Genomic DNA, 24,478 nt, shown 5'->3' with positions numbered 1-24,478 from the left:
TAAAATATTAATCAGAAACTGGGGAAAAAAGCCGTTCGAGTGATTTCAAGTAAATTATATTTAACTTTAAGCATATACTAAGACCCTTACCAATCTTATTATTAGTAAAAATAGGTAATTTCAAATGTTTTATTTTCCATGGATCTTAGTATATTGCTGAAATTGAAGAAGGAGAGAGAGAATTACATGTTTGCTGGTTACATGTTTTGTTGTTTTGTACTACTAACCGGAAATCGGGTATTATCCGCAATTGACGCACGTCTACGATGAAAATCTTGACCTAAAAACCTAACAAGGCAATGCGTGTTAGCCCCGAAACCCAGACTAGCACAATCCGATCAGCTCGATCAACAAACCCCGTCCACATGCCAGCCGTCACATATCCTGGTGGTTTTATAGCATTGATGAGGCACAGTATTACTTTTGCCCTATCTGAAACCATTTGCAAGCTCATCCTTCGCAGTATGAAAATTTTTTTTGTTAACGGAACAATAATAAAAACTGTTAATCATTACCTTTTTGCTTTTTCATCATAACGTGTGTTATGCAATACAATAGCAATAATAAACTATATTCATTCCAATATAGTAATCCCAGGTTATTTTGCATTTAAGCTTTCGTGGATTCTGTACTTCACATGGTCGGAAATAAGTGTCAAGGTACAAAGTCTTTGCTATACCATTGACCCTGCCCCTTAACCCTGTTAAGCCCAGAGGTATAAGTATTGATTCTAAAATTATTTCATTGGTTTATATGAGCTGAAAGAAAGATTTTGACCTAATTACCAAAAAAAATTTTCATAATAGGTAATATACATTGTTTTTTATAACTGTTGCATATACGCAACATTGGGCTATAAGTGAATGAAAACAACAGCTATTTTCATTGTTAACAAGCATAATGTATTGTTGAAAGCCACAAAGTAAATGCCAACAGAACATGTATAATTACAATAATAATGATAATAAAAATAGTATTACATGATGGTTAGAAAACTATTTTATGATATCAAAAGGTCTGATAATTTCCACTACTACTTTTTGTGGAAGTTTGTGAAGCAGTTTCTATCCTCCGTAAAACATAATCGAACTTCACATTTTGTACATACAGTTGTAGTATAACTGTTCTTTAGCTTGCAATGCCTACATCTACCCCTGCTCTCACATTTTCCTGGCCAGTGGCCTATGTTGTCAAATCTAACATCCTCATTGACAACTACCACCTTAGAAATTTTCTTAGCTGCCGCTGAATCATCTAAGGATGGCCGACCTCTCTTCACTGTATTGACATTTATCAAAGCATCAGCTACACCAGCCTACAACGTGTACCATTACAATTTACCCCAAATAAGAGTTGCATTTTTTGTTATATGCAAAATTCAGAAGTCACTGTCAGCATATAGGTACATCTACAGCACATCTAAATTGTTTTATTATACAATGCGGTATAAGTGTATTATATCATATACATAAATATATGTACATTTATGTAGGATATTATCTGGTATTATAACAAGTATGAACTGATTACATTTATGTTTACCTGAAATTTCCTTCTGCTAAGCATTTCTTTCTTGGGTAGTCCTAGCAGCCGATGTTCTCTCCTATATATGTTCCAGGCATTTACCATGGCTAATGTTACAATATGCCAAAACAAATACATATACCATCTTCTTGACCTTAGCTTGAATCGATAAGCTGCAGTAAAAGAATCTAGGAGATCAACGCTGCCCATGCTTTGGTTGTAGCTTGCTACTATAGCTGGCATTGCAAAGTACTCATAGTTCTTTTTACTCTTTACCCATCTCCTGACTTGCTGTGTTGGCTCAACACCTGTGACAGAAGAAAGCAGGCTGACTGCCCTATTATCATACCATCACACTGCAATGATGCTATGGTTTTGATCTACTCGATAATCGATGGTACCACGCCCTTTTTTCTTTAGCTCTTTTTCTTGCAGTAGCGCACATTGGCCCATTCTATTTTTTCTTACTGTCCCTGTGTATCTCATCTCTCTTTCATTTAGAGCAGTTATCAATCCCATACTAGTAAAAAAGTTATCAGCAAATATTTTGTAATTAGAATTATATTTCAATGATTCCGTGAGTTTTAGAACAACATCAGCTCCTTGGCCTAATGCACTTCTTTGACCTGTTCCACCTTGGTAGACGTCAAAGTCATATAAAATACCAGCTGGGTCAGCCCTTCCCCAAATTTTAAACCCCCACGGATGTGGCTTTCCTTTTATGTACTGCTGTATGGGGTTTGTCTGTCCTCTAAACTCGCACATCATTTCATCAATGCTGACGTTTTCTTCTGGTGTAAGTTTGAGGCAGTTTTCTCTAAACGATTCTAGCCAAGGTCGCACTTTCTAAAGTTTATCCTTCTGCTTGTTTTCGTCACTGACTGTAAGATTGTTGACCACATGCAGCTTGGTGAGCAAGTCACGAAATCTATTTCTGCCTATAGCGGTGCTGACAGGAGGGTAGCTGGTTTCAATCTCCCAGTATTGTCTGACTGATGACATTCTAACTAAACCCGTGTGAAAATACACCCCAAAAATCTTTTCAATTTCCTTGTGGTCAGTTTGAACGGAAGTTCCAGTTTTCTGAACACTATAAATGTTGGTCTGCTGTACAATATTGTCAATCATTTCTGTAGAAATGAACCGCCTAAAATATTCCAATGGGGTGTGAGTCGCTCCATCTACTGGTGGTTCAGGTTTTGGACCAGTGAAATCCAATGCAGATGGTGTGAAATTAGCCTTGAGCCACCGATATTCTCTCCTCTGCCCCCGAACTGCATTCCCATTTGTTGGTTCCTCTTCTTCTTCATCTTCTGATTCATTATCAGACTCCTTGCAAAAAAATGTCAACGTCAGCTTCCATGTATCAGTAAAATTTTGTTACCCGAATATCATAGGCTATTGCAAATGTCTATAAATGTATTTACATGGGCATATGCTTATTATGGATGTATACACTATATTATACTGTAGTATATGTACATAAATTAGTATGTACGCTGTATAAGGACAGTTGCAGATATGTGGATATATGTGGAGGCCTATATAACTTATATTGTACATGTATGTACATTAGTGAATATATGAATAATTTGTTATAAAATGCATATACCTGTTGTAGTTGCAAGTTAGTTGTTTGTTGGGTAGCATCAAAATCATCATCGTCATCACTTTCTAGTCCTTCATAGTCACTGCTATTTCCATCTATCTCATCTAATACATTGTCCACAGTCATCCTGCGATGTTGAGCCATGATTTTATAGTATACCTACATAACAAAATAAAGAGATACAGGTATTATAAATAGTTATACTAATAAGATATTATTGTATAACTATATATTTCTAAAGCCAGACCATACTTTCTTATAAATGTTCAATGTGATTTTATTTATGTTATAATTATTATTCGAAACTTTATTACAAATTTCCCTTTATAAAAATGCAAATTGTAATATTATTATTATATATGAAATCTCAATGTCTGTATCATGATATACCTAATATTTTATACATGATTGAAAAATGTAGCTTCCTCATTGTTACAAAGCATCTGATATTTATCACTATGACTATATTCTTTGTTGTGCACAAGTCCCAATGTTGCACTGGCGCAACACATAGTTTGACACACACAAAAAAAGATGTTATAGACTAAATTTATGCAACATAAATAGTTTATACAGTTAAACTACATCTGCACTTGAGTCTAATGTAAAAAAAATCTAAAGTTCTTACCTGAGAAGAAGCAAGGACAGCTAAGCTAAAATGGCAACTTTTCCCTCTTTTTGATATAGTCACATGGGCAACTTTGAAACACCCTCCTAGGTCACATGATTGATGTAACCAACAAAAATCCTTGGAATCCTTGTAGAAAACATGCATTAGGATAAGATAAATCCAGTTTTAATGCCACAGCAATATTAACTTGGTACTAAATTGCCTACAAAGTTTGTGTTGCGTATACGCAACACAGGGCCTAACAGGGTTAAACCTTTCTTCACCTTCCAAATTGTCTAATGAATCTAGTATCCTAATGAAAAATGGGATACTGTTTGCGATTGGTGAAAAATTCACTCTTTAGATATGGGTTATTCAGGATCTATGTGGCAAATTTTTACTCTTTCAGGTGTCACCAACTGAATGAGGGATTGCTGTAAATCCACAAGAAATAAACCTGCCATTCATCAATTAAATTAAAAAGTTGACCTCTGCAGCCAGCAAAAAACCATTGCTGTCACACTTATATTGCGACACAATATAATTATGTGACGCAATATATGATTATATATATAATATATGTTATAATAGCATTATGATATAATATTTTATTATAATAATAATTTTTATAATATATTATAATAATTATTTAAATTATTTTCATCATATATTATAACAATATATCTATTATATAATTTTAATATTTACACGAATATATTTGATAGAGTTCTTTGAAAATACAGCTTACCTTTATCCAACCTTGTCCAATTTTTGTAGGCTGGTGCTTATAGCGGAGAAGAGCAAAGTACACTTGCAGTTCCCGATTCCTCTACTTAACCGACTGGAGAAACACTACATGTCAGCTACGTCCCTCCTTGACAAAAACCAGAAAGATGTGAAAAACAGACTTGAGCTTTGGATGAAGAAGTTCTGTAAACCTTTGAAAAGTTTCAAGTAAGCTTAAGATCGTTACCTAACCAACATGGGAAACTGTATAAATTGTTACTTCACCAACATGGAAAAACTGTATAAATTGTTACCTAACCAACATGGGAAAACTGTGTAAATTGTTACCTCACCAACATGGAAATGCTGTATATTGATTTGTTGAATTGAACTTACGTTGACTACTGATTAAATAAATGCAGCAAAACATAATCTCAAACTAGAATTGGATTTTTAGGCGTAGAAATAGAAGTCACTAGAAATATTAAACCCGCAGTACCTAGACTGCAAATTAAACATGATATTTGATGTTTTACTTCAATTAAAATCAATTTGTATCTATATTTTACTCTCTTTTTCTCAGTACCATGTCCTGTGAGCATGCAGGCAATCATGGTTTTCTCTCTCACTGCCTATAACCATGACTATTCTAGGCAGGTTTCAATAGTGGTGTGTCATTGACTTCGGTTGGATGTTTTTATTGAGATGCCATCTCAGCTATCTGGCTGTTGGCTTACAGATGAGCTTCTTGTCCTCTGTGGGCCAACGGCCCCATAAAGGTTTTCTGTGAAGAGGACAAGAGGTTTTCTGTGAAGCCAGTTGGCTCACAGAAAACGGCCCTTGTCAGGTTTTTCCTTTTAGTCCTGCAGGGTGGTTAGTCACCCTCTTCATCCAAGCTGAAGTGTAGATGGTGGAGCTGGTTTAGTTGCCAACAACCCGACCATGTATTTTACTATATAAATCAACAAATGAATTTTTATATTATAACACTAGTTCACATTATTACACTGCCTATTATCGTGTTTCCAGCTTCATAGTTCTGGTCTGTTTAACGAGTTACTTTAAATTTAGGAGCTAAATAAAAATAGCTTCCATGTCACATGAATTGTTGTAAACTAATTAAATTTGGTATTATTGTGTAGCTAAAAGATTACTGTGTATAGTCCAAGTAAAAGTTTTCTACCTATACTTATTTTTATTAAGAGGGCAATTCTACACAGAGGTTGTCACATATTCATTACATGGTGTACACTGCATTGAAATGAGGTAATCCCTCATTTTAGTTTCCACTGTCATAAAACCTTATAGCATGTTAATTACATTCGTTGGTAGTTTTTTATTTACAAATGTTTTTGACTCAATGTTCTCTCATGTAATTTTTTTCAACTTTACTCTGCTTCAGCTCTTGCGTAACCAACTACAGTAATACTTTGAGATGTGAATGTTCCAGCATACAAGAAATTTGAGATATCAAGAGAATTTCGAGCAAAATCTTGCCTTGAGATATGAGCATACACAATGGTTCCCGATGCAGCCATTGCGTGACCGAGTATGCAAGAGGTTGCCTATGACAGCAGCATCGCGTGGTCTTTCTCGTAAGAAAAGATAAAAAGGCCATCTATGTGAATTTTGAGTGAAGCTCAAAGCGAGTCTAAAAACAATGCAAAATAATACCCAAGCTGGAAGAAAATAATAAAAAATTAAAATAAAAACAAAATTAGAATTAAGTTTAGTGTATGATTAAAACTTATTTTCAAGTGTCTGCACAATAAGCTAAATTCATTCAAGTTAAGTGTCAAAGTTTATGTTATGTAGCGCCACGAAAGTGTAGCGTATCGAACGTGCTGCTGTTATATCTGTCTGTTATTGTATGTCCCAAAATATCTTTCAAGACAGATAGTCAAAAACCTTGTAATAGTTGTACTTGTAAGTCTTGAATGTAAGAGTGCTATACTCCATATGGTACTGTAGATAATATTGTCACATATTATTGCAGATAACCACTAAATATTCATTTGTCTATAAAAATTTTTCCCCAGTTATTTTGTGAGCATAGGTTATGTATTAAAACAATTAAAAACATGTTTTTACTTTGTTATATCCAGATTTAAAAAAATTTCAGATGGTCAGTCTAGATTAATGTGTATTTAGTTATTTTACATAAGAAAAATTGATTTGAGATCTGAATGAATTGTCATACAAGACCATTCCTGGAACGCATTAAGCTCATATTTCAAGGTATTAATGTGATTGTTGCTTGTGCTTCTTATTCATGTTGACAACAAAGGCTGAAACTATGGAGTGGTTCTGACTTGCCATTGTCCGGCATCTGTTAGTTTCTTTACCAAATCTCGCAATTAATCTGTTTTAGTCAGTCGTGTCCAATGGAATGTGAAGGTTGTGGAGTCATGCTGAGCATACCCTATCGCTTACCTTGCCACCACTATATTGGAGATTGTTGTCGTGAGCGCATGTTTCAACAACATTCCATGAACTGCCCAAAGGAAGCTTGTGAATTTGTGCTAGATGAAGAGTTTCAGTGGACAGCTGACAAGAATGCCCTAGAAAGCAGGTGATTAAATTTCTTCCCGTCTAGGTTGTTTGTATTTAAATTTTGATTTTGTGTTCATGTGAGGTCGACCTTGTTTTTTTTTCTACGACAGAAACCATCCATCCTTCGAAGAAAAAATTCAGTTATAGTACAATAGACAGCCATATAGCGTAAACATCATTTTGTGTAAATTCTATTGAGTGTAAAAATTTATGTGAAGTTTTAGATTAAATCTTACAAAAAAATTCCATATAACGGAAAGTATCAAGTCGGTCCGAGTTTTCAATTTCTTTTTGAATAATGAGGGCTTTAAAAGTGCTATTTGCTCTCTTCCCAAGCATGGTACAGTAAAAGTATGTAGAGGTTTATCGGGTATCAATTTTTTTAATTTTAGACATAAAGATTTATTTTGTTATTTTGCAGCCGAAAGGCTATACTGAGAAAAAATGAAGTATAAAACTTGATTTTAATTTGACCGTGAATGAGTGGGCTCCCATTTCCTTAATGTATAATTGTCATAATCATGGAAACTAAACCGATTGTAAATGATAATAAAAAAGGGAAATGTTGTCGATACAAACCAATAATACCACAGTTACTGATCAATCATAAAATTAAGGAGTTATGTTTAGTTTTTTCCTTTTGATGGATCAAAAACATGATGGGTTTATGAAGATCTTGGAATGGATTAGGCTATTTTCACGTACTGTAAATTTCAGTGTATGAGTCGAGAATTTGACACAAAATGTTACTCTTAAAGATCCATCCTCGACTTACACGGGGGTCAAGTTTTTCATGATAGTAATCTTAGTAAAGTTCAACAGGAAAAGACTATTGCAAATCAAAGTTACATGACATGACATCTAGGGATTTATTTATAGAAATAGTAGAATACTAGTAATCCTACTCAACATGAGATGGATGAAACATAAAGTCCCATTTAAATTGTCAACACTAGGATAATCTTCTGGAATAACATGTTTTTTAAAATAAAATACCTTTTTTGTAGTATTTGCCTACAAGCCCACACTTCGGTAATCCATTTGATGCATCCATTCTCGTCTATCCAACCTTTTTATTGTACATTGTACATGGATAACGGTTCCTGACCGAATCTGTCTTGTGGCATGGCTTTTCTGTTGAATATGTACATATTATCAAAGGTGGCAGTTTCATTCTGTTGGCTAGGCGGGCTAATACGACGATGAATTATTGTTTTTCGTGCTTTGGGGGTTTTTACTAGCTTGAACTGTCGTCTCTCGTTCTTTTGTTAATTGTTGTTTTTGGCCAACGACACAAAAATATGAGCACTTTTGCTACTGGCATTTTAATATGCCATTTCTTCAGCTACGCATCGCCCGTCGTTGATGCTGACTAAACTATTAGCGATTAAACAATTTGAGCCAGAGAACAGGTTCAGCTCATACAGCAGGTACATGTCAAAACCAGGATTTTTAACCAACACTGAGACCTCAACTTCTATGCTGAAGCGAAATTTATGGTATTTCACGTAGTTATTATTATTTATTATTCACGAAATTGATGGTATGGTAAAACTTCCAATAAAAGGTTGACTCCTTTTCAACACCAAGTTTTAAACACCTTCAAACAACTTTTTAGAGTTTTTCATTATCAAAAATTATGGCAACAGCTCATAATCACATCACTGTCCTATCAAGTAACAGTAAGACAATGAAGGATTAGAATGAAGCAATTTGCTGAAATATCAGGCTAGTTAATTTGCCACCAATTTTGAATGTCCTAATAAAGTTATTGCTTTATAAGTACATAGCAATAATTTCATGCTGTATAAGCCAAACCACTTTTTTTAATTTGAGCTGCTTTGGTGATTCATACTTGAACGTAGTTGTTGTTCTTCAAAACTTTTGACACTTGAAATTGAGAATCGCCAGTGCTAGGGCATTATTTTGGTTGTTTGTGTTTTTTAAATAGTTTTGATTATTTTTGTACTGTCAGTCATATTCCTGCATTGAGTAAGTAATACTAGTTTTTTTTAGGCAATACTTTGAAAACACAAGTGTCTCATCATCATTCATTGGCTACAGTTCAGAGATGGTCTCACTTGTTGTGAAGCAGACAACTGATGAGCTTTTTGAAGAAAAGCGATCATACCATAAATTCTTTGATGAGGTGAATATTCATGGCTAAGTTGTTTGTTTTCAGGTATTGTTGTCCTTCTTGGCAACTGAGCTCATTTTTTCTACTTGGTTTCCTTATAAGTTTATCTCAAACTAAACTCTCTCACCATTTTAAAATTAAAATAAAAAAATTTCTAATAATGCTAGTTAACATCAGTTCTGTTGTGATGGTAACGCGCACTCCAAATAAACCTCATAAGTTTCTTCTATCCTTTGTGTAAAAATCCAAGTCACTCGTCTGTGATTTCATTATTAGATTCAAATAGGCTGGTCTCATTGCTGAGATATGGAGCAGTTGGTAAATAGCTGATGGTATGCTATTTGCATGCAAATAAAAATATGTTTGTGATATTTGTGTTTGTGATGTTTGTGGTTTTTTAACGCTTTTTAACTCTTCAAAAGCAACTTGAAGCAGTTTTAGTAAGTAAATTACTGAACTGGTTCTGCAATAATAAAGATATGGTTACTTGAAAAATTTGACTCTTTCGCTACATAATTTGTTGCCCATTCTGACGGAATTAGAATTAAATCGTGCCAACAAAAAATTTGTGTTGACACACAATTAGCTTAGAGTTTTTATTCTAATGTTTTTGGAGTCCACATAAAATTCTGCAGATTAATGCATTAAAATTAATGCGTTGACATAAAAAGCCATGTTTTATATTCTTTTAAGTTTAGAGAAGCAGGCGGGAAAAAAATGCTATTGTTTTCAATTTGACCATAACACTGACCAAAATTCTTGATTATAAAAATATAATTATTAGAAATACTTGGAAATCAAGGTTGAAGAATTTCACCAGCAGAAATACGGCTAGGTCACTGTTTACATTTTTTGTGTATTCTAGACTAAAATTTGAAAAATTTTGAAACTGTCATTTATGTTGGGAATTTTATTTGAAAGAATGCCAACTGGTTTTTTGGCAAAGTGATAGCACAATATCATAAATTTATTGTGGCAAATTGTTGGTTGGATCTGTTAGTTTTGCGATCAATGTTTTAAGGTGCTAAGGCAAGCCATTGTAAAATGGAAATATCTGGAACCCAATGCTGAAGAATTCCACTAGCAGAAATACGTCTAGGTCCCTGTTTACATTTTTCGTCCGTTCTAGACTAAAAATTGCAAAATTTGGAAACTGTCATTTATGTTGTGAGTATTTAGTTGAAAGAAGCCAGCTGGTTCTTTTTCTTTGGCAAAGTGATAGCACAGTATCATAAATTTATTGTGGCAAAATGTTGGTTGGATCTGTTAATTCTGTGATTTGTGATCAATGTTTTAATTAAGGTGCTAAGGCCGGCCATTATAAAGGCTTTCCATATCAAAACAGTTGAAGATCGTGTTTTACCATGATAACATGGCTTATGACATATGTCAATCAATCACGCACACAAAACAATTATCTAAGCATAAGCTAAGCAAAAGCCTGCTAGCAATGAGTTCCACTTTCTGGTCAGTTTTTAGAATTTGCCCTTCTGTACTGTAATGAAGAGCATTATTAGTTAGTGATATACATTTTTTGACGTCATCAATTTGTCTGCACTTGCGCTCGTTCGCGGAAACGCCGCCATATTTGTAGGCAAAAAATTGTCATTCTTGTTCACTTTATGTTATTAAATAGCTTTTTTGCTGTTATTTCAATGTTATATCGGGATTCTCTGGAAAAAGGTGTTCAGTGTCGATATACAAAATAGCGAACACCAGCGTCGTTTGTTGTTCGCTTGAAATTATTGCGGGAACTTAAAAGATAAAATGGCGTCACAAAAAACGAAGGATTAATTAATGAACTGAAATGGCTATGGTTATTACAAACTCTGCTTTGTTAATTATTATTTCAGCTTTTTAGGTATTTAAGAAGTCAAAAGAATGTTTAGTGGAATGCTGTACAGCCGAGAGCATACTTCGACTAGACAAAACTGAACTCAGTGACGAGGCGAAGCAGGTTCAGACGTGGTACATGGATGAACAACAGCACGAGAACCTTCTGCAGTATCTTGAACAGCATATGTCTCAGGCAGACCAACAATCTCTCCTCATACAAGTTAGTTTGTTAGTGTGTTATATTGGTTATAAATATAGATATGGCTGTTGTTTCAAGTCTATTGTATTACAGCTAGCAAAATATCCTTAGTAACTGGTCTGGTTGGATGCTCTCTATAGCCTCAATGAAGGGATCTGTACCTTTCCATCTCTAATACACTTCCTCAGCAAGTCGTCTATCTTTAACTATAACAAATATACTGCAATCTATTGGCTGCTCCATACAGTAAAATATGATAGAGAATTAGGACAAAATATCACTCCGACTGCTCACCTAAAAAGCTGTCAATCAAAACAGCTGCTGCTGGTGAGGTTTTTGTGATGTGTCGGTCAAGTTTGCTAGAAGGGATGAAATTTTAATGCTATATGAATAGGTTTGTTTGGAGCTCCTTAATCCGCAACTCCAACATTGTAATAAACTAATACCCTGTTAGAGTGTTGGTCTACCATTCTGAAAATTGAGAGTTTGAATCTTATACGACACAATCTTATCCAACATCGAACTGACGGACTCAGCTCTTTTGTAGCAAAAGTTGCTATAGATTACAATAAAATTACCTAAAGTGTTCATATCAAGTTTTTACTAAAGTTAAATGTATGCCAATAATGTAATCTTTATTTATAAAGATAATAATGTAATCTTTATGTATCGATTTTATTTAGGATGGTTTTGTTTATAAATAGCTTGTAGCAGGCTGTAATTCAAATGCTACATGAGCTCATTCAAACCTTCAATTGACGATTATTGGCTCAATGCAGTAAAATCTGCTGACAGTAGCATAGCCGGCCAGTAATACTTTATGATAATTTGTATCAAAGTAATGTGTCTATTTTTTGCCTCAGATTGATTGACAGGCGAGGTTTGGCCATACCTTCGATTCACTTACTATATAGTAAGCTTGCAGTATTATTGCCATATCAAGTGAACGTCTATTTACATGTATAGTATAAATGCCAGTAAACCTCAAATAGGTTGGTTTTCGTAACAACAAAAAACATCTCGTATTAAATCGAAGTCGTGTTTGTTAACTTTAAATTTAAATCGTGCTAATCTCATGTTTATTATTTGGGATTTTATTTGGTTTAATGTCTAGCTTATTTGTGTAATCCCCAGAACCTCAAACCTCCACTAATTTTTGAGGCTATTGTTTTATTTTAAATAGTTTTTTGGATACTGTTTACAGTCATTTTTCACTCCATTGATTTGACTTTTCTTTCAAACAATTCAAGAAATCTTTAAAATACGACGTCAAACACAATATATGCGTTCTTTCCTTACATCACCCCGTTTCTTTCTTATAAGTAAATCTTAGAGTTGATCAAACTCTTCATTACTCTTTTTGAACTAACTAGTGAGCACACGTCCCATATTGTGGTCGAAGCCAGCCAGCCTTGTGCCCAAGGCGACTCGAGTCGGCCCCATCTAAACGGCCGGACATTTGGCAAGAAGACTCTGTATGGGGTGAAGCCTAATCATGACACCCATATATTAGGAGGCTGACGCAGAAGATAAGTCATAGCAGTGGTCTTTCCTGCTTCCTCTACAATCTATACTACATGTATAATGAGAGCTGTGTCCGTCTGTCCAAAGATACACTAGGAGCGTTAAGAAAAAATATTGCCTGGAATGGGGGTTGAACCCAACGATCAGATCCAAATGCGAAAATGCTACCACTACACCAGTCACGCGCCTTGCAGCTTGATGTATACCCAAACCCCAACCTCTCCCCCCCGGCGTCCCCCTTCTTTTCATGGCGTCAGCAGATGTAGCATTTTACGATGATTAATTTGGTATCAAAATACTTTTATAAACCGTGTGGTTCAACAGGTATGACGATTTATATGTGCCCTTGTTAAATATTACGTTTTACCAATACGTAATTGTGTCTCAGTAAAGAAATTAATTTGGTTGCAAAAGAGTTAATTATGCTGATTACTCATGACGATCTCTCACCGTGCAAGAAACTGTCGATTGTACCAGTACTAGCTGGATGCCCGGTATTGCACGGGTAATACAACGTTTTTTTTACAGTATATCTACTTTAAATCAACATATTCAACATCAACATTTACCATTTTAACTTTTAAATACAGGTGTTTGTTTATTTTTGTGAACTTTACTGTTTATTTTTACTGAGCTTATTTCTCTGTAATTCATACTGTACCAGCTGCAGTGCCTACTACAGATCTATACTGATTGCAATAGTCTTGTTGGCTACATAAGTTTAAGCATTTTTCATCACTCATGGGCACACAGTTCTCTTGTGGTAAGGCTTCACAGATTTCTCTTCTGGTATGGCTTTAAACATAAAACTAGATGCAGTGTTTAACATGAAGCCATGGAAGATTGGCATGTATTCCAATTATGCGCCAAATTTATCCCATGGTATAGCAAAATGGACAGTGTGGTGTGTTGGTTAAATAGAGGTCCACAGAAGTGAAGGTTGTAGGTTCACATCCAGTTAACAGCGGATTTCTCAATCTTGAAACTTTATCGCTATAGCTGGACATACGGAAGTACAGACAAACAGAAAAACATTGAGATTTATATATATATACATGGATTAATTTAAATTTGTATGATAGTCTAGCAGAGAGTATTGAAAAAGTTCTTATGATTTTCAGTGGTCATTGTACAGTTATACACACTGCCAGCCTTCAATGAATGTGAAAGCAATTGAAATACTTTTCACAGAACAACTAGAATGTTGAACCATGAGTATATTACTTGTAGTGTTGAAGTAGTTGTAGTCTCATGAATAGAAGATGTTTTCAACGCTTGTCATGTTTTACTTCTGTTTAACAATGATTGTTGTAACCGTCCTTGTGTTTTTCAGGTGACAACTTTTGCTGAACTGATGAACAATGAAGATATCACAACGCTCCAGAAAATCCTATATTCACAAGAGGAAAGCTGTGATGTTCACAACCTTTTTCTTAAGGATTATCCTAAAGAAAGTCTGTTCACAGATGCTGCGAGGTTTGTCATTTATAAGTTTTTTTGCTTCCTAAGGGTATGGTCATGAGAAATGGAAATTCAAATGCAGGTATTAGCACACATTAGTTAATTTAACAGTGTGTGCCATGTGTAAACGCAAGGTCGATAAAGAAAAGAACGATAGAGGCGATGACAATGACAGGAAGTTTTACGGCAATAATTTGTTTTATAAAGCTGTTTGTAGTAACATAGAATTTTACTTTTTCATAGAAATCAATTTTATTGCCAGGATGTGTTTATCAAATGTGACAATCTATATGTATAAATCTCAAAGTTTGTGTGATTCGGTTTGTCGGGGTATAGCTATTTAAATTTAGAAATGAAATATTCGTTTCATGCGTGATTTGATTTCAGAACCTCCCATTCACCAAGCAAATATCTTACCACTTAAGCCATGCAAGATGTATCGAATTTTCAGGCGATATGTCGTTATGTGGGTGAAACTACGCATACCGTCTTTTGCGGCGCAATGTCATTTCATGCTTGCTCTTACGGCTCTTATTAGTAAGTATTCAAAGTATGAGCTTACTCCAATTAGCTAATGGCAAGTGGCAGACAACTACATTACCTGCAACTGTTTATAAGCTGTTTTGTAATACTCGCGGAAAGCCGGGCATTCGGCTAGTCACTGTATAAATTCATATACATGTATGCTATTCTAATTTCATATATGCTGTCTAATCAGCATAATACTACAATCAAATTAATTGTTAGCAGATTCGTCTTTTGGGAAATGCACAACAAGTGAGAAAAAAATGATTTTATATTAACAGGTCTTCAGTTATTTTTGTGTAAAATATGTATATAGTTTTTCAAAGCTATTGTGCTACATTTTACAGAAAGTTCTACAGCAAGCAGTTGACTACCGACTCGAAACTGTTGATCATACAATGTGAAGCCGCTCATGAAAACATTGAACTCCTAGACTCAGTCAGGTACATCATTCAGAGAGAGACATCAAGCCAACACCAGAACTGTCACACTATATTGTTGTTGAGCCTCGCTAGAGGACATCCTTTTAGTGGATACCAAGGTACAATTTATTTGCGTGAAATGTTTATTTGTAGTTTATGTAGTAAACAAAAGTTGGCATATGCCTGTACAAAATCAATTTTTTTATACATCATGCTGAGGTCTTCAAGCAATAGTTGTTAAGTAGGCACATGATAAGGGCTAGAGGGACGTAGGCTATATAAACCTGTACTGAAGAGATCTATTGGAGAACCTGTTCTCATTATGCCTGCTCGTAAGGCTGTTGTATGTTTCAAATTATCATAGCACATACATGCAGAATAGATGTAAGCAATTCAGTGATTTTTACAAAGCGTAACTAAGATTGTATATATGTATATATAATATAAGTGATTATATGATGATTTAGTGATTATTTAAGTTAAAGGTTGACTTGCAACAAAATTCACATTACAGTTATTTGGTATCAAAAGATTCACCATGTCTTACTCTGTTGTGTTGTAGGTGCAAAATATGTGGGAATACGATTAAAAGCTCTTAAAAGCTTAAAAACGAAAAGCCGCCGTAGATTGGAGTCTCTTTATTTCGATGACGTAACCGCAAAATTTGGTTATCGTCTTGTCACGTGATGCTCTCCCGTGAATTGAAAGGGCAATAAAAAGCTGAATATAAAACTTATCGTAGCAATAGTTTATGACAAACACTTCTGGTTTTACCGAAGGCCCCGTATCAAGTATAGATGCTCGCTACTTTACAGTTTTGTTTCGGTTTGGTCTAATCGGCAAGTCGTAATCTGATCATGTGACCCAATACTTTGCAAATAATTTCTGCAGCACTTTTTGATTATCCCAGGTGACCAACAAGCTTGTCATGATTATCAGACAATGATATGTACTCATTCGAGGTAAGGTTAAAAAATTAAATGAATTTTTACGGTAAGTTATAAGATATCAGTGCTAAACGTAACAGCATTACAATGACGATAAAACAGACACGTAAGAACAATAGACATGGTTTTATTGAATGCGTGAAGTATATTTGGGAAAATATTTTGACGAATAAGGTTGCATGAAAGTGTAAACAGAAACCATCTCTCACATCTACGCCACATTTGAGCCGTTTTGGAAAGAGAATCCAAACTACGGCGGTCTCGTGTGGCTGCGATTAATAGTCCGTTTTTGAGCTTTTAAGAGCTCGTAATCACATTCCCACATATTTGGCACTTACAACCTAACAGAGTAAGACATGGTGAAACTTTTCATATAAAATAACTGTAATGTGAATTTGGTTGCAAGTCAACCTTTAACTTGAGTGATTATAATGTCCAATCAAACTCGAGGCTCCTTCCAGAGATTTATGAGTTTTAGCGTTCACCTCATAAGTGTTTCCATAAGCATACTTTTCTGCAACAGACTTGCATGGCTAGCTGCCCATAGTTGGGCAAGTCACATTTGACATACAAGTGTTATTGCACCCAATGCCCCGATAGCTACTGGAATTACAGATGGTTTTATGTGCCAGCACTTTTATATCTCTTCTCCGAGCGTGGTATATTTGTCCACTTTTCATCTTTTCTGCTGGCGATGTTGTAGTCGTTTGGTACTGCTATTATAATAGCTCTCCTATTCTCCTTGTAAGGCCCCTACAATATTTGGCTGGTTTACCAAGTTGTGTCCGTTGTTTCAGATGCAAGATTCCCTGATGAGCTTAGCCCTGTCGGCCTCTGACCTTATCAGGGGCTTCCCTCTAGTGGTGTGGTTTATTGAGGCCATACGTCTTGCATAAGCTTTTGTATACTACATACATGTGCGACATTATGTTTCTAAGTGCACGCATTGCCTGCTAGCTGCTTGCATTCACTGATGTGTTGGATGGTTTTTTGTGCATCCTTGCAGTCTATATGTGGGATTATTTCTAGTACAATAGATCTGTGTTGGGAGTTGCCTAGTTGGGAGCACTAGCTCAAGCACCAGCATGATTATCAACTCTGTACTAGCAGCGAGATCACCTTGGTTCAGTCACATATATGTTTGGTGGAGGTCGGCAACCTCAGATACTTGTCACGGGTAGGCAGCATGGAGCGATTTGATATGACAGTCATATATGATTCATGAGCGTGTGGTTTCATTGTCACAGCAATAGAGCGGAAATCAGCTAGCAACTGGTCTGTGGTGACCATGGAGACTGCATAAGTTCTTGATCTGTTCTTCCTTTGCTGTCTGCTGTACACCTTTGAGCCTCCTGCTCTCTCTTTTTTACTAAGATAAACCCAGCAGTATCAGATTGCAGCTGGAGTGCTCTATGCATGGTCAGCAGCTGACGAGTTGCTAGATACGTTTTTTTGGATTTCCAACTCTATCTTATTATGCCTGTTGGATACCTTATTATCAGTCGTGCATATGCAGTTATGATCATGATTTGGTTTAAGGCACTGAGCTCACTCCATAAGACCTTCCGAACTTGTACTTCAGTTTCACAGTTGATGTTGCTTTCGCTTAATCCTCAAGTACTTGTAGTCTTCTTCCAAATCCTTCATCACACCTGCTGGCATTTCCAGGCAATCTGTGTGCTTCTGGCAATCTGAACATTTCACATTTCTAAATACCAGAGATGCGTCTGAGTTCCTTGATGTAGGCCTGACTAAGGTATATTAGTGAATCAACATATCCCATTCTTTGTTTGCATTCAGCTCGATGCCATACATGTAGATGAGGTGGTTTATCTTGGTGTTACTCTTAAACTGGTACCCATACTGGTACCCTCTTGCACATTGCTTAGAGGGTTTAAGCATATATAGAATAGTAGCTGTCATAAAAAGTCACCTTGATAGTTAGCCATACTTGTTTAGTATGTTTTCTAGTGAGTCAACATCTTCTAGTGCGTCATCGACGTCTTGAACATCACAAGGATGGTGGACATTGTACAACCTTCGGCACTCAAGGCTTCAGCTAGTCCTAGGCTTTTTTGTAGCAAACCCTAGCTATAGCAAGATTGGTATGCCTTTTTACTGTTTTGACAGACCGTCTAATCCACCGGCAACTGGCGTTTGACACCTCAGTTGTTACATCAAATATATACAGATTTTATAGGATATAGCTATTCATCACTTCTCAGCCAAGATCACTAGTTTTTCTTTCGATTTGAGTTTGACAAGACTGTTCTCCCAATATGTATTACAAATGGTCAACCTCGAGAGGGGAGATTACTCTCTATCTTGAAAGGCACAAACTTTTTTGCATATCACAAAACTTAATGTCATCATCTGAAAATCTCACATTTTGTTGGTTGCTCTCTTAGAAAATTTTTCTGGTTAAAAAACTTGCCTAAATTAATTTCCCGTGGAAAGAAATATAACTTGCAAATTCGTTCACAAATAAATTTGGTTTAACCCTTGTCAAAATTTCAAACGCGATAACTTGTAGTTTTGTAATAAAATTGTAATGCTGTGTTTTAGTTATTATGACTAGATTTTACTCTAGTTCATTCAAGTATATTTGTAATGTATCAAATAATTTTTGTTTGCAGTCGATCTCTTAAACATTGCCATGTTCTGATCATTGCCATGTTCTGATGCATGCTGAATGATCTAGACTTGAATTCATCAAATTCACAGGTGGAAAATGGAAGTGTGTGCACATTGATGATCCGAGGTCTCCAGCCTTCAAGCTTCCTTCTGTTAGTTATTGCATGCAAATTCAACCGAGAGAGCTAATTCGACGTGTTTTGATTACTATGAAGAATACCTCCAAAAACTTATCTGAGCGTGACGCTGAGGACATGTCACTACTACCTCCGCTTATTGACATGGATGTAAGAATATTGTTGTTTTAATATGTTTTGTTTGTGTTTAGTTATATATAAATACGGTATACCATATATACCATATATATCATAGGACAAATGCAATGCATACAAGCTTTGCTCGCTAAACGCAACATTTAACCTAAAACTAGTCTTTCATTTACCTTCGAAAATGTAAACAATTTTATATAGATGTACTTCAAAGTATAAAGACCGTGTTAAACAAAGAACCCCTATTAGCCTGAGACATTTATTAATTGTTTTTATGATGCTGCTTGCCTTTAGTTTTAATGGAAAAACGAAAAGCTTTGGAGTTTAACAATGAGGGAATTAATTGTTATTGATGTAGACAATTCGTTATCAAGACGATTTTGTAGACACTTTTTTGCTGATCATTTGATATTGTGAGTTCGTAAAGATCAAAGATGTTTAAAGGGGCTGTCAAATGGAGGTGACATTTAATTAGAGGGTGGCACTCTATTTTTCAACCTTTCTCTCATAGTGGCGGTCAAATGGAGGTGGCGTTCAATAAGATGTGGCGTTCAATTAGAGGTGGGGTTCGATTGGAGGTTTCACCTTTTATCCTAGTGTTGCAACGTTGTAATTTTCAATTGTTCAGTCACCTAATTAAGGTAGCTTCGTGTGTTCAGCGCCATATTGGGTTGGTTTTATGACATGATCTTTCAACATTAGAAAGCGTCAGAAAAGTTTTATCTGAGGTTCTAAAAAACTCCCTCGTGTGTACTTAATAGCTCTCTATGGTCACTGATTGGCTAGTTTTATTCTTATAATTTATTTAGTGTATGTAATTATCTTTAATAACATTATAATTATGATTGTAGTTCTACAAACTCAAAAATGTTAGAGTTAAATACTGCAGAGATGTTGCTCACTGCTGTGGTAAGTTTTGCTATACAATTGAGTAACTTCTTTAGGATTGCCCGGACACCGAGTTAGATGTCTATGGAACTGATCCAGCAAGGGATGTAACAACAGTTGCTAGCAGCATGGAAGCTGAAGATGTTCTCATGTTTCTAGAATACTGCCTTCCCGGTGCTTTTTCTATCATAACATCTGCTCCATCATCTAACCGCGCAACAACCCTCAGATCACTTCTGAAAGATGAAGGTATATTATCAATTTTAAAATATAAGTAACATAATTATGCTCTACTCCAATTTTTCATATTTCACAAGCATAGCTGTAGTAGTATTGAATACAAATGGTTATGCTGTGCTGAGATATGTAAAACTTATTGGCCTAATATCCAGGTTTCAAAGTATTATTTTCTCTTTTGTAACTGTGTTGTGGTATAAATTTATAGAATGATTTATTTCCCGTTTGATGGTTCAAACTAGATATTCCGATACTATTTATTTGAAAATGAGCTAAAATATTTTACTTAGCACTTTACTCAGCTTTCTGTTGTTTAGAATTTTGCAAGGAGTTCCTCACTCATGTCTACAACCTGCTAAAAGAGCAAGATGATATGAATATGCAGACGCAGTGGGTGAAAGTTGACGCTGCTAAAGCGAGTAATATGAAAAAGTCAGAAACCATCCGGTAAGAATTGTGTTTTAAAGGCTTCGTAGGCCAACCTTCCTTGTTGATAATGGTAGTTATTCAATGTTGAAATATGCCTAGTCGCCATTTATTTTGTAACATATATTTTTTTATGGTTGTAGGTAGTTGTATTTAATACTACTAGCTATAGTCACTTATACCTTATTTATTTAATACTAGTAGTAGTATTTATACTATTAGTAGGTACTACATGTTTAATAAATGAAACTGGCAATTCATCGTTGATCAAAAACCCAACAGTTCTGTTTCCTTTTTAGAACTAATTTGCTCTAACTTGCAATAGCTAATCTCTATGTTTTTGTTGCATTCAAGCGTCATGCTAGCATAATTTCAAACAAAGTTTTTGCTAACACAATTAACTCTTTTCAGCTCTTACAGTTATAATTAAATCTTTACAAATAACTTTTTTTATAGCTGCGGCATTATTAGTTCTTGAAACTTTGCTACTTTGCAGATAGGCCTCCATTTTTTACCATAATTAAAAAAATTATTTATCCAAGTGCCACAAAATTAAAATGAAAAAACTTTTCTGAAGGATAGATAAAGGTAATGATGTTTTCGTAGTTCGTAAAATGCAAGATTGAACAAGTCGACAATATTGACCGTTTGCTGTAAAATATTTCAACGAGTTAAACAGTGAGTCGACCTGTGAAGAGGGTTTTTTCATGGTTTTAGCACATTCTATTCTACTAGTTCTCTCAACTAACTCAACTAAACCACAACTCACTAGCCTTTTGTGGTTGTAAACATACCCTTGTCATTTTCTGTTTCTAGACATGCCCTGGAAGATTCTTTAGAGCGAGCATTTAGACCGGCTCTAGCTGCTGTCATCGCCTTCATGGATCACCAGCACAATCTCCAGCTACTGAAGGGATCAAAGGAAGTTGTCAAACTTTGGCTCGACATTTTCACAAAGTCTGATGAGCTTGGACTGAACTTTGAAAGCTTAACTAAGGGGACGACAAGCAAGAATCCAAGCTCGGTGCGTATAGCATTTCGATTGTTACTATTGGTATATCAGCGTTCAGATAAACATCCATCATATCTAGAGTCATTTCTTTTTTCCTACTGCTAAGCCGCATTCTAATATGCTAATATTAGAATGCAGCATTCTAATATTCTAATCTAAGCCGCATTCTAATTTGTATAATGTAGTTGAGCAGCAACGTTCAACCCAAATAGCATAAACTCTTTAGCTTTGGAACGCCTTCATACCATCTCATGTATTATTTTTCAGATATTTGTGATAACTATATCTTTATATTAGAGAAAATAGGTCTGCGTTTTGGTCAACCTGCGAAAATGATACAAAAATGGTTTTCTTTTGCTACCGGTTTTACTAGACTAAAAATAATGTTGAAAATGGTTGGTTCTTGTGCAGAATTTTTGCTGATTTCTACAAACTTAAAATTATAGCTTTATGACAAGCTTTATTTTTTCCAGCAAAAATTCAGAGTGTACATCAGCAAAAGTTTTTTTGTATGCAGTAATTTCATCAGAACAAGAAAAAATTGGCGTAATGAAATAATTGAAAATATTAATAAAGTGGTTGAGCTCTGAAAATTAACTTGGTCCGTTGAACAGAAACATCTACTTGTAAAAGATAATGACATGAAATATTTAAAAGTAAAAGTTGAAGTTCAGTAAAATAGTTGAGAATACATACTAAAACTTGGCTTCAAGTGTGTGTTTAGTAAGCTAAATTCATTTAAAGTAAATTCAAACTTTTTATTAAGTCTGTCCTGATGGTAAGAACTCCCTATAGAAATACTGCACATAGTACATTGTCATGTTACATCTTATTGCAGATGATAACCACTAAATACAATAAATACACTAAAGGTACCGTAGTTACTAATGTTAACATACTATTTTGTTACTAATTTTTGATATGTACATATATATTATTCAAGGTTGGTATTTGTGTAGTTCCCGATATAGCTATTAAATTTTGGAATAAATAATTTGTATCACAGAAGATTTGATTTCCGGACCTTCCAGTTTGCCAGTCCGACGATTCACCAATTCAGCTACACAAGCTGTATGCATTCAGGCGATATATGTCGCTATATGGGAGCAAATACGGTAGCGCTTTTTGTCGCAAGTGATGGCGTAACGTCACAGAGAAGAGTAGCTCTTATTAGTAAGAGCAAAAATAAATTAGGAGTAAAAATATTTGTTATGATAACAAATAGCTTCAGAATAGTTAACAGATAGCTTCTGTTAACTTGACCTAGAATTTTTGTAAAAGCACTAGCATCATAATAACTTCAAAGTTTTAAAGTGTTTGTTTAATAAAAATTTCAAATTATTTTTAACTGGTAATTTAAAACTGGTACATATATATGTCTGTTGCTTAGCTCATGTGTTAAGGTCTTGCTGTAGGGGTATCAGCTAATCCAAATGAAATTGAAAAGCCTGTTTAGACTGCATCAGTTGGCAAAATGTTCTCACATTTATTATAAATATATCTCTTTTATCATTGTAGAATTTACTGACATGCAACTTCAAATGGAGATGTGTGAAAACTAAATGAAGAAAATTAACACTTTGCTACAGTGTCTCCGTTCCGCTCAAAGTTTAATTGAAGCATTATTATTGACTGTCCAGAAATGACACTAATAGCTTGGTTGACTTGAACATCTAGTTAATAGTCACTACTGCTGTGTTATATAATTTAAAACCAGACAAATAATTACAAATGTGTTACTTTTTATACCTCTCTCAATACCTTTTTTAATTAAAACAGATTACATTCTGTCTTTTTAATTACGCGTTGCAATATCTAATACTTGTCATTCTGGGGCAACCTCACTGCAATTATTAGTCATATCCAACCCTAGATACATCAATGATGCTATATTAATTTCTAGCTGAATGTTTGGCTGGAAGCCAAAATAATTACCCAATAAATTTGATTAACTCACCTGGTAAGCTAGTAGTTTTGAGTTAGTCTAAATCTTTACTATAATTATAGCCGTGAAGCTAGCCAATGACATCAGGTTGGTCAACAGTATTTTTTAACAAGCGCCGCATGCGCTTGCTTGCCATCAAGAGTATGGCAAGGGCAGTGTAGTGTATTAGATAGCCCTCTCGTCTGCAGGCCTAGAGATTCCGAGTGTAAATCCAGTACAAAGCGAATTTTTTATTCTTGAAAGCTTTGCAGTTATGACAAACACGAACAACAGATGAGCGAACACTGATCTATATAATATATATAGATTAATTAATAATTTCTCCTTGTCATTGTATCTCTGTCCGCTAGTCGGTGTAAACGCTAGTTAGTCTGCAAAGGCCCATGTCTAGGGAAGGCCTAAGTTGGCCGCTATGTATCTTGCAGACTTGGGCCTTCCGTCAGCTTGCCAAAAATATTTGGTTTCAAAACTCTGTCAGGTTCCTGAGAACCAGCCTCTTGAACATTAATCGTGAGCTATCTGGTTAAAAATGAAAAATGTTCCAGGCATTGCCGGGCTTACTGCTAGCGATCTATACCACTATACAATTTGCGTGATTTATCAATTAGTGGATATTACCCTTATCTTAAAGTCTTGCAGACTTTATATATAATTTTCTAGAGACTGCCAAAGTCATATACAGTCAATGAGGAAGGCCTTAGAGTTTTTCGGGACTTTGAAGCCAGATTTCCTTTCTCTTGGCTGGTGAGAGACACTGTGGAGCAGCTGATTACAGTGACACCTAATGCAGCAGTTCTTAAAGGTGAGAGACGTTATATTTTAATCTATATATATATATATATATATATATATATATATATATATATATATATATATATATATATATTAGCACTACTGAAACGAACTTCTTTCCTACACAATACATCACAATAGAATTTGTCTGGTTGTAGCTATATGAGTTGCACAGCATTCACCCATCAAAGTTATTGATTAC

General features: G+C 35.1%; 1 protein-coding gene across 1 annotated transcript in view; it reads left to right on the top strand.

Moving 5' to 3' along the window:
* LOC137398111 (E3 ubiquitin-protein ligase RNF213-like) overlaps positions 1-24,478 on the top strand; it is an 87,038-nt gene that overhangs the window by 20,302 nt on the left and 42,258 nt on the right. Inside the window, exons 13-23 of the mRNA XM_068084220.1 lie at positions 4,521-4,697; positions 6,841-7,041; positions 9,039-9,171; positions 11,021-11,215; positions 14,052-14,194; positions 15,052-15,245; positions 18,798-18,994; positions 19,921-20,113; positions 20,419-20,548; positions 21,344-21,551; positions 24,145-24,286. Coding sequence (XP_067940321.1) covers positions 4,521-4,697; positions 6,841-7,041; positions 9,039-9,171; positions 11,021-11,215; positions 14,052-14,194; positions 15,052-15,245; positions 18,798-18,994; positions 19,921-20,113; positions 20,419-20,548; positions 21,344-21,551; positions 24,145-24,286 — 1,913 coding nt within the window. The remainder of the gene's footprint in view (positions 1-4,520; positions 4,698-6,840; positions 7,042-9,038; positions 9,172-11,020; positions 11,216-14,051; positions 14,195-15,051; positions 15,246-18,797; positions 18,995-19,920; positions 20,114-20,418; positions 20,549-21,343; positions 21,552-24,144; positions 24,287-24,478) is intronic.

The sequence above is a fragment of the Watersipora subatra genome, chromosome 6, assembly GCF_963576615.1.
Source record: "Watersipora subatra chromosome 6, tzWatSuba1.1, whole genome shotgun sequence".
NCBI lineage: Eukaryota > Metazoa > Bryozoa > Gymnolaemata > Cheilostomatida > Watersiporidae > Watersipora > Watersipora subatra.
The sequence above is the reverse complement of the archived record's forward strand: the minus strand, read 5'-3'. Positions and strand labels throughout refer to the sequence as shown.